The sequence below is a fragment of the Eimeria necatrix genome, genomic scaffold (assembly GCF_000499385.1).
Source record: "Eimeria necatrix Houghton genomic scaffold, Enh_scaff530, whole genome shotgun sequence".
Classification (NCBI taxonomy): Eukaryota; Apicomplexa; class Conoidasida; order Eucoccidiorida; family Eimeriidae; genus Eimeria; species Eimeria necatrix.
Window position 1 is genome coordinate 14038 of NW_013651679.1, and position 11528 is coordinate 25565.

The 11528-nt window shown below is 53.1% G+C and overlaps 3 protein-coding genes across 3 annotated transcripts; 1 reads left to right on the plus strand and 2 right to left on the minus strand.

The window, feature by feature from the left end:
- Positions 1–286: 286 nt before the first annotated feature.
- Positions 287–1540, minus strand: ENH_00061180 (40S ribosomal protein S8, putative; the record flags this gene model as incomplete). The annotated part of the gene is made up of 3 exons (XM_013577155.1): positions 287–545; positions 834–957; positions 1330–1540. The coding sequence occupies 3 exons, from the start codon at positions 1538–1540 to the stop codon at positions 287–289; spliced, it is 594 nt and encodes a 197-aa protein (XP_013432609.1).
- A 5286-nt stretch (positions 1541–6826) lies between these two features.
- ENH_00061190 (hypothetical protein, conserved) lies at positions 6827–8953 on the plus strand (the record flags this gene model as incomplete). The annotated part of the gene is made up of 1 exon (XM_013577156.1): positions 6827–8953. The coding sequence occupies one exon, from the start codon at positions 6827–6829 to the stop codon at positions 8951–8953; it is 2127 nt and encodes a 708-aa protein (XP_013432610.1).
- Positions 8954–11119: 2166 nt separating this feature from the next.
- On the minus strand, positions 11120–11341 carry ENH_00061200 (hypothetical protein, conserved; the record flags this gene model as incomplete). The annotated part of the gene is made up of 1 exon (XM_013577157.1): positions 11120–11341. One exon carries the CDS (start codon positions 11339–11341, stop codon positions 11120–11122), a length of 222 nt encoding a protein of 73 aa, XP_013432611.1.
- Positions 11342–11528: the final 187 nt, after the last annotated feature.

Sequence of the window (11528 nt, forward strand, 5' to 3'; positions counted from 1 at the left end):
TTGTCGAAACTTGAATTCAGAAATCCACTTGCGAAGGCGACTTCAAGTGTACATACACCTTAGCATTTGCATGCAACTGACTACTGCACGGGAAAACGTGCAACAAGAAATGTAAAAAGCCTTTTTGTCCAAAACAAAAACAAAAAAGAAACAAACAATTCCTTTTGAAGGCCTCTTGCGCCAAACGCAAGAACAAGAAACGGAGAAAAGGAAATGGACTTAAAACGGGAAGAGAAACGAAGAGAAAGTCCGGAAAACTCAACAAAAAAAGAGAACGCAAGGGAGTTTAAAAAGAAAAGACAAAAAAGTGGGGAAAACTCGCCTCCAGAATGTAGCCATCCGCGCGGCCAACCTGGCCAGGTCTGCTGCTGATGCAGGCGAGGAGGCGGCCAGTGTTGAACTGCTCCTCCAGCAGCGGATCTATTTTGGGAATGCCTTTATTTCTTCTTTGTTCTTGGGCGAAGAGAGTGTGTTTTGAAGGCGCTTTCTCCTCAGCTTCCCCCTGCGTCTTCTTGCCCACGTCCAGGCCGTAGTAGGAGCGGAACCTGCGGAAAGCGCGGGAAAGCAGCGGTTTTTCGGGACAAATTGGAGCCAAAATGCAAATAAAAGTCGAAATAAACTCCAATTAAACTTTTAATTCGAAAAAGAGAACTTCAGAAAGCAAAAAAGTGGGAAGCGGCGCTGCCGGGGAGTCGCGCGGGCGCGCGGAGCTGCCTATACACCTGAACGGCGCTGCGGTGTCACTGCAGCTCAAGTCGGCGAAAACGAAACCAATTTGAATTCCAACAACTCCAGATGAATTTAAAAGTCATTTTTTGCTTTTTAAAACCCACCAGGCCTTGAAAGGAGTGGCGTCGATGTGCACAATGGAGTTCTTCACGAGGGTGTTGGTCCGCACCAGCTCATTGTTGGAGGCGTTGTAGACCACGTTCAGAATGCGCGTTTTCCGGGCCACCTCTGTGCAGCGCAGCACAGCAGCTTTTTTCAATTTAAATTCAACTCTTTTTAATTCGAATTCCTCTTTAATTGAGTTCAACTCTTTTTAATTCAAATTCAACTTTTCTAATTCCAACTTCAACTGCCACTCTGCGGAAAACAAACTGGCCAGCCAGCAGCCCCAGCGGCCCTCCGCCGCTCCAAAGCGCAGAAAAACAGCGCCGCGGGGTGTACGTACACCTGCGCGGCGCAGTCACGCGGTGTACGTACACCCGGCGGCCGCGGGCGCTCCCCAGAGCCCGGAGGGATAACAAAGTTGAGAAAAAGGGAGATAAAAGCGATAAAAGAGATAAAAGGGAGAAAAAGGAAGAGAAAAGCAGGGCTAAGACCCACTCTGGCTGGCCCAGCAGTAGTTGCCGGCGTCCAGGCGAATGGCCCGGTGCTTCAAGTTGCCGCCGCGGCAGCGGACGGGGCGAACTCTTTTGGGGCCGAGTTTGGTGACGGCGGGGGGGCGGCCGAGTTCATGTTTGCGTTTTTTTTGGTGGATGGGGAAGCGGCCGCCGGTCTTGCGGTGCTTGTGCCTGCGGTCGCGCGAAATGCCCATTTTCGCAGTCCCAAACCCTAAACCCTAAACCCTAAACCCTCGAAAAAACTAAAACTTCCCCAGTGGACGCGATTCACTCCTGCAGGCCCGCGCAGATCTCCCGCGCGAGGCCCCGCCCGCGCTGTGGGGGCGCGCCGCCCCCACAGCCCCGCCCGGGCTGCATGCAGCCGCTTCCCGCGGCCCTCGCCCTGCCTTCTTGCATTAATTGAATATTATTTTGCAAATTTCATTTATTTTTCTCCTTTTTTTTCTCTTCTGCGCCTTTTACAGCCCCAGACGGCCCCCGCCGCCGGCCGGCCCCCGGGTGTGCGCGCGCGCGCTGCGCATGCACGCGGTGTACGTACACCTCAGCTTCTACAGCCCAACAGCCCAACTTCCAAATCCAAAACTTTCGGAAATCTTTTCGTCTTCAGCACTAAACAACTGCTTGCAACCCGGCCTTTTTGCATTTACTCACTAACAGAAGGGAGGATTACCTCCAAAGGCTCTCGGACTCACCAGCAGCTTTCTCTGCCACACCTCTTTGGGCACTCTGCATGCAGCAGCGCCCCAAGGGAGAATTCTTAGACGCAGTAAATGCGCAGTTAAGTCTGAGAGGGCCCTCGGCCCCAGTGGCCTCGCTTTGACTCGCTGTTGAGTCAATAGAACGCAACAAATGCCCCTCTCGAAAGCTTTCCTAAAAGGCTCTAGGCTTAGCTAGATCCACAGAGCGCCTCTGGAAGAGAAAAACTTTTGACAAAGTCTTTGGATGCGGGAATCTGCCGCCAGTGAAAGTATTCTTGACTTCTATTTGAGGTCGAATATCAATTCACGCACATTTTTTTTTGTTATTTACTTTGCACTCTTTCGGAACTCAAAGCCACAGCAGTGGCGAAACGCTCTACGGAGCAAACTAGATTCGTTCAATTTCTCTGGTGTTGTGATAAATAAATGGCAACAGCCCAGGGAACCGCTTATAAGCTAACTCAGATGCAGTGTCAACTCAGAAGAAGCTGTAGAGGCTTGAGTGTTTGCAAAGGATGCTGCATCAAGTCTTGAGGTACTGCAAATTTTTGACGTTGAAATGATCAGGATATCAATTTTCTTTAACTCAGTTGCCTTCCTCCTGAAATAATTTCAAGTCCCTTCAAGTATTGGACCCATTTCTGCAGCTTACTACTGCCCTGAGTTAATTCCGTCATGCCAGTAGCGAAGTTAGCAAGCTGCTTTGTTAGTCGCTCTTTGTAAGGGCCAAATTCGCCTTGATTATCTCTGTTTGTGCAATTTACCGAGAAAGATCAAGCAAAGAAAGATCTGCATATGCTGTCACTCAGCTGCTTCAATTTGACCATCTTTGGAACACTTGAATGATGGCAAACGCGAAATGTCTTTTGACATTTCCCGCTAGTCAAAGTCCAATTGCTTAAATCCAGTACGTTTTGCATGATGGTGTCGCAGTGTGCTGTTTGGTGAATTAATGTGCAGCAATAGCTTCTTTCTTTTTGAGACAAAGTACATCTCTACACTAATGGATACATGAGAGTGCCCGAGAATGTGCATCTGTTTTAGCAGCTGCTCACAAACTTGTAGGGCCTACAGTTTATCTAATTAATGCATTTAATGCCAAGGTGTTCTCATATTTGTTCTGAAATGCCAGAGTGCAGTTCACAGCTGCACGATGATGCCATATGCGTGCGTTCTATACGGCTGCTGAGCAAACCAGTATTAATTTTGGGCAAAACAGTAATACTACTGGGTGAAGCTTTACATTCAAAGTGCAACAGTATTAGGCAGGTTCACTAAAGAGGAAACGATTCATAGTTGTAGCGCTACACGGTGTCCCAGCGAAAAAAAATATATGTTGATTTGCCAGTCTGTGTTACCAGTAGATGGACACAGCACTACCAGTGCATGTGGAGTCTTAAAAAGGTATCGTAAATCTTTGAAGTTCTTCGAAAAATTGTGCAGCGAACAAAATGGAAGGGAAGGGTTTGTCCTGTCTTTGCAGGGCACAAGCGCTGTAGAAATGCAGCAAAGGAACCAATTGCCTGAGTAGCATTGGGCAGCTTGCACAGGGAAATTGCAAGATGTATCAATTCGCCTGCAGGTTCTAGTTAGCCATGAACCCTTTACAACATGCATTGCTTTTCCCAGCCTAAGTTGGGGCATAGATAATCGAAAGGCCTTTCGACGTAATAGCCTCTCAAGAACGCTAGCAGGCACCACCCATATTTTTCGCAACTCGCCATTTCGAAAAGCTCTGATAATTATATTTTGTTTGGCGATAAAATAATTGTGAAAGGCGCGTAGTTCTACGTGATGGTTCCCATAGCCGTTTCTCCCAAGTACATAAAAAAATACGTTATAAAGACAAAGCAGCTTGCTAACTTCCCTACTGGATGGCATTGAAAAATATGTAGACGGTTTACCAGTAGAATACCCCACAGCAATCACACTGTGACTACTACAATGTAGCCCAGAAATGGCCTTCAGGGTCGCATATTTCGGAGCATGCAAACTGGCATATTAAATACAATTAATTGCTAAAAAAAGAAATCCTAGGGGTAAATGCCTAGTGTGTTGTGCATGCGTGCCTCAGTTTTGGGTCAGCCAAAGGGTGGGTTTCTCTCTGCATTGGATGCTTGAACACTAAAGACAGCAACTGTTACTCCGGAATTTTTGTTCGCACGACCTTTGCGCCAATAAGACAAATTGCCACTCCATGCAAATGCTGTAGGTGGCGTCAACCTGTTTCCCGAGAAGCTCTGCACTTCAGACCTTACACGATTTGTGAGATGCTTCAAATGGATCTGTTCAAATGCCGTCGCTCCGCTGCTATCCACTCAGATCCGCTCATCTTCTCATACTAAAGGACACCCCCCGATACTGCAAGCAGCGGTTTAATGCTTCTCCGCTTTTCATCTTTGCAAGAATCTCGAATTTACTACACATCTTGACCTTCCTCTTCTCTTTGCAGCAAACAAAGACATTGCAGCATTGGGCTGGGATGCTTGTTGTTGCCGTTTGCAGATTTTCTCTACTACCTTCTCTCCTGGGGCTTTCTTCCAATTCTTGATGTAAAATTTGTATACACAAAAGATGTTATAATCATGTGTGTAGAAGAATATACTGAAAGAGTCATAGCCCTCCACTCATGAGAGGCCTTTGTGCCAACTTGTGCCAACGCGCACCCCAAGGTAAAGATAGTGACTCCAAAGAGTCCAAGACAGAAGGGAAAGCAGAAAAACTGAAGAAGCTGTGCAGAGAGAAAGGGCTGGCAACTGCAAGGACTGGAGCAAAAAGAGACGTGCGACAGCGTAGGCAAGCAGCCCCAAAATGACAAACTCAGGACACTCACTCCTGGCGACTAGAGATGGTCTTTCTTGTTTAGGGTTTTAATAAAAGTATGTCAGGAAGATACTGGACAGGCCGCTCTCACACAGCAGCTCGTGGATGTCATGACTGTGGTTGCAGCTTTTGTCCATGCGCAGTGCTCCGCACTTCGACAATTAGCGTCAGTGTGAGATAATATCTTTTATTGCTGCTTCACCAACACAGCAGCGAAGGGAAGACAGCAACGGCACACAAGACCTTGTCCAAGTGGGCTCAGCTGGGCCTGCTTACTGGCCCAGAGTTGGAGAAAAAGCTGATGAGAAAGTGTGTCCATGGCTCAAGAGCCCTTGCCACGTTGCAGATGCAAGCCAGTGGGCTTCTGGAGCAGCAGCACTGGCTAACTCTTCGCGCTGCTGCCTCTCTGCTTTGACTAGCCAAGTAGGTGTTAAGGAAGAGTCGTCTCAGGGTCACCAGCAGTGCTGGTGTCTGGCCTGGAGAGCCAGAGACATTGGCAGGCTCTTGAGAATGTTTTCTAAAGGTGCATCTATTGAGGTCTACTGTGGCCTTCAATGGCTGAGAAAGCTGCGAGGAAGTGTCTACTTGCACGGGGAATTCGGAGCTGACTGAAGCAGCCCTCCAGCGACGCTCTGGGCAGAGGCTAACATAATAAGATTCTTGAAATGATTCTCTGAAGGGCTTAGAAGAAGTCTATCTTACGATCCAGAAGTACTCAGAGGATGTCTTTGAGGAATTCGAGCACAGGACATTGCCCTGCTTCCTGCTGCACTGCTCCGTGTGGCTGTTCCTCCACTGCACTGCAGGAAGCTGCTGACATTCTCCGGAAAAAGGACTTATGGTGGCTACCGCGGGCGTTTTCCGTGAAGACTTAGAGTGGCTGTTCAACTTATGCACGAAGGCTACTGGGTGTGCAAGCTTGGACACCATTGACATCCGTGCACCGCTAGGAGCCTCTTATTCCACTTTCACAGCTCTAAAATTAAATCCTAGACACATTTTTCAGCTGCACTTTGACAAAAAGGCGTTTTGTTGCAGCTACAGCTGTCGCCTGCTTAGCCAGCGGCGCCGTTCAAGTTTTCAGTCGCGCTGCGATTAGCGGCGCTGGGGGCCGTGCAAATCCCCTTTGGCTGAATTTTTAAGAAAAGAATTGGAAAAGGAAAGACTGCTTCTCGAGGAATGGAAGCATTGTTCAGACAGGCAGGCAGGGAGCTTCGGGAACGCGGGGTGTGGAAAGCTGGGATTCTGTCTACACTTGCGCGGCTGCGTGCGAGGCCCGAAGGGGCGGGAGCGAGGGATAATCCGAGGAAATTCAGTCTTAAAATATCCGTAATTAAAGTTAGCGTTGTGAATTTTGGGTTATGCAATTCTGCTATCTGCGTTTGGGCTGCACTGGCAGTGTGGCACGTCTTTGCGTGGAAAGCGCTGCGAGCAGCGCCGCAGGCCCCCTTGGGTCAGAAAAAGCGGCGTTAAAGGTGCAGATCGTCTAAAGAAAGACATCAAAGTATTCATTGAAGTGGATTGCGGACTGTGCAGGCCAGTCTTTCGGAGTAGGGGGTTCCCCAGTGAGTGAGGGAGGGGATCAGGACCGACTCACAGTGCTGGGGGACTGGAGGTGCGGAACAAGTATTTCAGTTTTCCGGAGAAACCCAAAGTTCTTTCAGGTTTCATTTTTAACATGAGAAGACTATTTCTCGTAGGTTGGAGGGCATTTTTAGAGGTCTGTGAACGCTTCCTGGGCGCGCGTCGATGTTAGTCGATCGGTGTCCGCCTGTAGGCAACGGATTTAGGGGCTCTCGCTAATTAGAAGGTGAATAGCTCGGCCTTTTCGAAGCTTCTTAATGCTTTTTTTATCATCTTGAAGACCGAGGGCGGCGTCGGACCATCCCGCACGAGCTGCAGCTGCCTCCTGCAGGGCGCCACCGCCAGTGCTCTGGGCCACATCACTGCACTTTTGCGATGCCGGCGGCTTTGTTTCTTCAAGAACAAGACTTGCAAACTCTCGAGGATGTCGTAGGCGAAGAGAGGGGCCCCGGGGGCCTCCGGAACCTCGAAGATCGCGGCCACTTCCCCGTGCCCCTCGACTTCCCGAAGGCCCCCGCGCCCCACAGGCAGCGCCGCCGCACAGGTTTGGGGCTCGGCATTATTTACCTGCTGGTGGTGGGCCTCGTGGTGGGCCGGCGCATGCTGGCGCAGCCGCAGGGCGCCGCAGCAGCAGCAGATCCGCTCGAAGCAGCAGACCCCGCTGCCCCCCTTCCGCGGCCTGCTGCTGCTGCCGCTCCAGCAGCAGCAGGCGCTCCCAGCGAGGACCGCCCTGAGCAGCAGCAGCAGCAGCAGCAGCAGCAGCTGCTCGAGGCGGAGGAACTCGGGCCAGCTGCGAGGCCCGGAGCGTCCAAAGGAAAGTCGCGCGCGCGAGCAGCAGCAGAGGCGGCGGCGGCCGCAGTGAGCGGCCGCGCGCAGCAGCCCGCAGCAGCAGCAGTAGCAGCAGCAGCAGCAGCAGCAAGGGGGGGCGCGGAAGTGGAGGCGAAGCTGAAGAACGTGAGGGAAATGCTGGGGGCGGCGGGCGCGCTGGTGGAGGCGCTGGCGACGCCGGAGGCCTCGCGGCTGCTGCTTGGCGCCGAAGAGGAACTTCGAAAGGCCGAAAAACTCGAAAAAGAATTCGAAGAAGCTGCTGCTGTGGAAGTTCACGTGGAGAACGCGCTGAAGGAGCTGCGGCGGCTGCACGCGGCGGCGCTGCGGGAGGGCCGCGCGCTGGAAGAGGAAAACGAACAAGCCAGCCACATTCTGCCGCTCTGGGACCCCGAGTCCGAGACAGATCCTCCTTTTTTGATAAATGGTCAGTACGACTTGAGCGATTCGGTGCAGCGGATGCTGCACACGTTCACGTCGGTGACGGACATGTCGCAGGAGCTGTGCGAGGACTTCAACGATGTCAGTCGCTCGCTGCTGATCTGCGGGCAGTTCGACTGCGAAGGCGACTCCGAACTCTTGCGAGATGCTGCAAATTATATTCGCTACTTAAAACACAACCTCAGTGCGCAGCAGGGCATCAAACACGTGGCGGATCGGCTGCGCGAGACGATCTTCGCGGGGGTGAAGTCGCGGGAGCTGCGCAAGCGCGAGGCTTCGCTGGTGCTGCTGCAGGACGACACAGTGCAGCTGCAGATCTTCGTGCGGCTGGCGAAGGCCGACGAGAAGTCCCACTTGAAGAGCCCGGCGGGCATGCACGAGGGGGTGGCGCCGCTGGAGGTGATGCTGGGGGACGCGGAAACGCTGCTGGCCACCATGCGCATGCTGTTGAAGGAAATAGAAAACTGCAACTCGATGGAAACCATGTTTGTTGCTGCGGGTCAGTTCGACGAGATCGGCCTGACGGCCATGGAACTCATGCAGACTGTGCAGGAGCACGCGGCGACGCTGCCCAAGCACTTCGGAGGCATCGAGAAGCACATCCGCGTGTCAGTGGTCGCCGACTCGGGGCGCATTCACGAAGCCTGCGTGTCGAAGAGCAAGGCCGTGCTGGAAGTTCTCGAAAACGCGAAGAAAAAGCTCGAAAAAGGCCTGCAAAGCGACCAGAGCCCCAAGAGAGCTGCAGCGAAGAAGCTCGACAGCGGCATGTACGAGCAGCTGCTGGGGAGCGTGCAGGAAGCCACGGACCGCCTCAAACAAACTGTTCTGCAAACTGCAGAAACTCTGCAGACAATGCAGCAGGTGGAAGACGTCGGCGCCGTTTTGAACGCCCTGGAGGCGCAGGAGAAGAACATGCTGGATCTGCTGAGGCAGGAGGAAGAGGCGCACCTGCTGGTGCTGGACACCGTGTTTTTGGACTTAGTTGCTGAGGAGATTGGTAAGCTGGAGTTGTCTGCTGCCTTCTCCAAGTCGTGCGAACTGGCCGAGGCCTTTGGCCACAAGCAGTACTTAAAACTGCACCTGGAGCAGTTCGAAAAAGCCAGGCTGCACCTGCGCGACAGCCGAAGTGCTGTAGGGGTCGTGGGATTCATGGGGTTGATGCGGTCAGCTGTGAGTTCAATGCACAAGTCGATAGCTTTCAGCAACAAGAGGCAAGCGCTCAGCCGGGCGACTTGAACTTGTGCGCTGCTCCGAGAAAGGTTGTAGTCTGGCCCTTCTCTCGCAAGAGAGCCCCGGAAGTTCATTCCTGTTCTTCTCAAGTCCGCAAAAGTCCTTTCTTGTTTGCTTTCCGCCGCCAGCAGGCGGCGGCTGCACTGGTCGAGCGCGGGCCGCGGCCGCCTCGACCCTCCCGCTTTGTTGGAGTTCTTCTGCTTCTTTGAATTCAAATACTGTTTTTTCCATTTATGATGTTCAGGCGAGAGCGGTACTCCGTGGAAAGCGAATGAGTTTCTGCAGGAGTCCAACAGAGAACGCGTAGGCTCTTCCACTGGAGCATAGGCTCAAACTTGGCCACTGTAGCTGCGCTGCTGCAGTCCAAACCACTTCCTGCTGCAACAAACCACTGCCAAGTCGAAACTCTTCCACTGGGCCGCCGGCGGTAGGACCCACCACAGCCCTCGCCAGCAACTGAACAGAAAGTCGCAGCTTAGCGGGCAGGCGACGGACTTAGGGAGATTTAGCTGAGCATTTGCTTGCATGCAGCGGCGCTTTGTTTGTAGCTCGACTCCCTCCGTGGCTGCGCAGCAACAGAGGACACTAAGCTGCACTTTGTGCAAGTGTTAGCCTTAGAGGGGTTCTGGCTTCGCCGGATCCAGGGCTGCTCCCTCTAGGCTCCGTAGGCAGGTTTCTGCGCAGAGAGAAACATTCTCACGGGAATCCTGCTTTTAATTTGCGTCATATCCCTTTTATTGCGTTTCAAAGCTAAGGCGGCGTCTTGCGAAGCACTTTTATCTGCAGGATCGCCCACTTGTGTGCCTTTTTGTGCATGCTCAAGCAACTTTCGCCTCACAGTGCTCAGTGGCAGTCAGCCTCTGCAAGTCCTGGACTTTTTGCCTTATCTTTTTTTGCACTCTGGCGGCGCGTTCCGCGGAGGCTTTCCAGTGCTGCGTGCTAGTGCTGCCTGCTGCCTGCGGGGCGCCCCTCTGTGAGCAAAAGCCTCCGAAATGCGTGTAAAGTGCCTTTTCAATTCCAAGACGCTTTCCAGCGGCGTCGAACTCTTCAGAAATGGCCAGCAGGTCTGGGCCACCAGCTAGCACGTGCAGCAATGCGTAGTAACGCTGGCTCGGAAGCCCGCGTTGAAAAGTCCGTTCTAACGCGGGAGAGCCTAAGTGCTTTTCCCGGAGTCCATCTTTTCCTCGCGGATGGGCCAACAGGATATTTATTAGTTTTCTTAAAACTTTCTGCTCAAGTCCTCCCGGAGCAGCAAACAGCAAGGCAAAAGCCACTGCAAAAAGTAGCAATTCTTGGGGCCCCTGGGCCAAACAGGCAAATAGAAAGCTGAAACTAATTCTGCCACATAAAAGCACTTCAAAACTTTTTTAATTCTGTCCGAAAAGAGAGAAAAAGCGCAGATCGACTCAGAAGAAAAGCGAAAGTTGCACTGGCCGGGAGCCGCTGCTGCTGCTTGTGTCTATTCTTGCGTCTTTGCGTCTTTCTTTCGTTTTTTTCAACATTTATTTTCTCTCAATTTAACATTTTAAATTCTTTTTAAATTCTTTCGAGGTCTGTACACTCAGCTTTCCCAGGCTTTCGGCCTCCCCCTGGGAGTTCGCGAAAGTTGAATGGGCACTTCGTCAAATCTTAAACAGCAAAAACTAAATTTTCAGCTTCACCAAGTCTGGACTTTGGAGTCCTTGGTTTTGTTGCAGTTGTAAATCTTGCAACAGATTCTTAATTGCAGGACTGGCTAGCTGCTTGTGCAGGCCGCAGCCAGTGGCTAGCCACGGCTAGCAGCTAGCCACGGCTTGCAGCTAGCCAGCAGACTTGACAGCTAGATAGCTAACATCAAGCTGGCCCCGGAGGCTTTTGCCGGAGAGCAGCAGCAAGTGCCCCGCCTCGACTTGCAGCTTGCACTGCGCGGAACTAGACGCTGCTGCTGCTGCTGCTGCTGCTGCTGCTGCTGTTGCTGCTGCTGGCGGCAGTAGGCGCTGCAGCAGTTGCTGGAGCAGCAGGAGCAGCGCCTGCCGCTCTGCTCCTGCCATTGTAGTTCGCCAAGCTCCGCTGGAGAACACCGCCAGCAGCAGCAGCACAGCAGCAGCAGCAGCAGCAGCAGCAGCAGCAGCAGCAGCAGCAGAGGAGCAGCAGAAAGCAGCCCAAGTGCTGCAGCGCGGGGGCGCTCTGCAGTCACTGCCCCGGCGTGCCCGGCCGAATGCCCGCAGCCGCAGCAGCGTGCTGCAGCGCGAGGCGCTGGTGGCTCTCCGAGGCCGCCCGCAGCACCAACTCCCTGTCCAGCAGCTCCAGGGCCTCCTCCACTTCTTGCATGAATTGTTTGCCGAAGTCCAATCCTTGAGAGCCTTCTTGAACGGCCGGCAAGTACTCCCTGAGGGCCACATCCAGCCACTTCATTCGCACGGCTTTAGGGTTCACTTCGAGCAGCATGGGCCCCTCTCCGGGGCCCCAGGGGCCCCCCGGGGGGCCCCCCGGGGGCCCCCCCGCGGGGCCCGCGGGGGCCCCGGGGGGCCCCCCGGCGAGTGCGGCGTTGGGGGCCCCCGCGGGGGCGGCCCAGGGCGCGGGGGGCGCTGGGGAGGCGCCG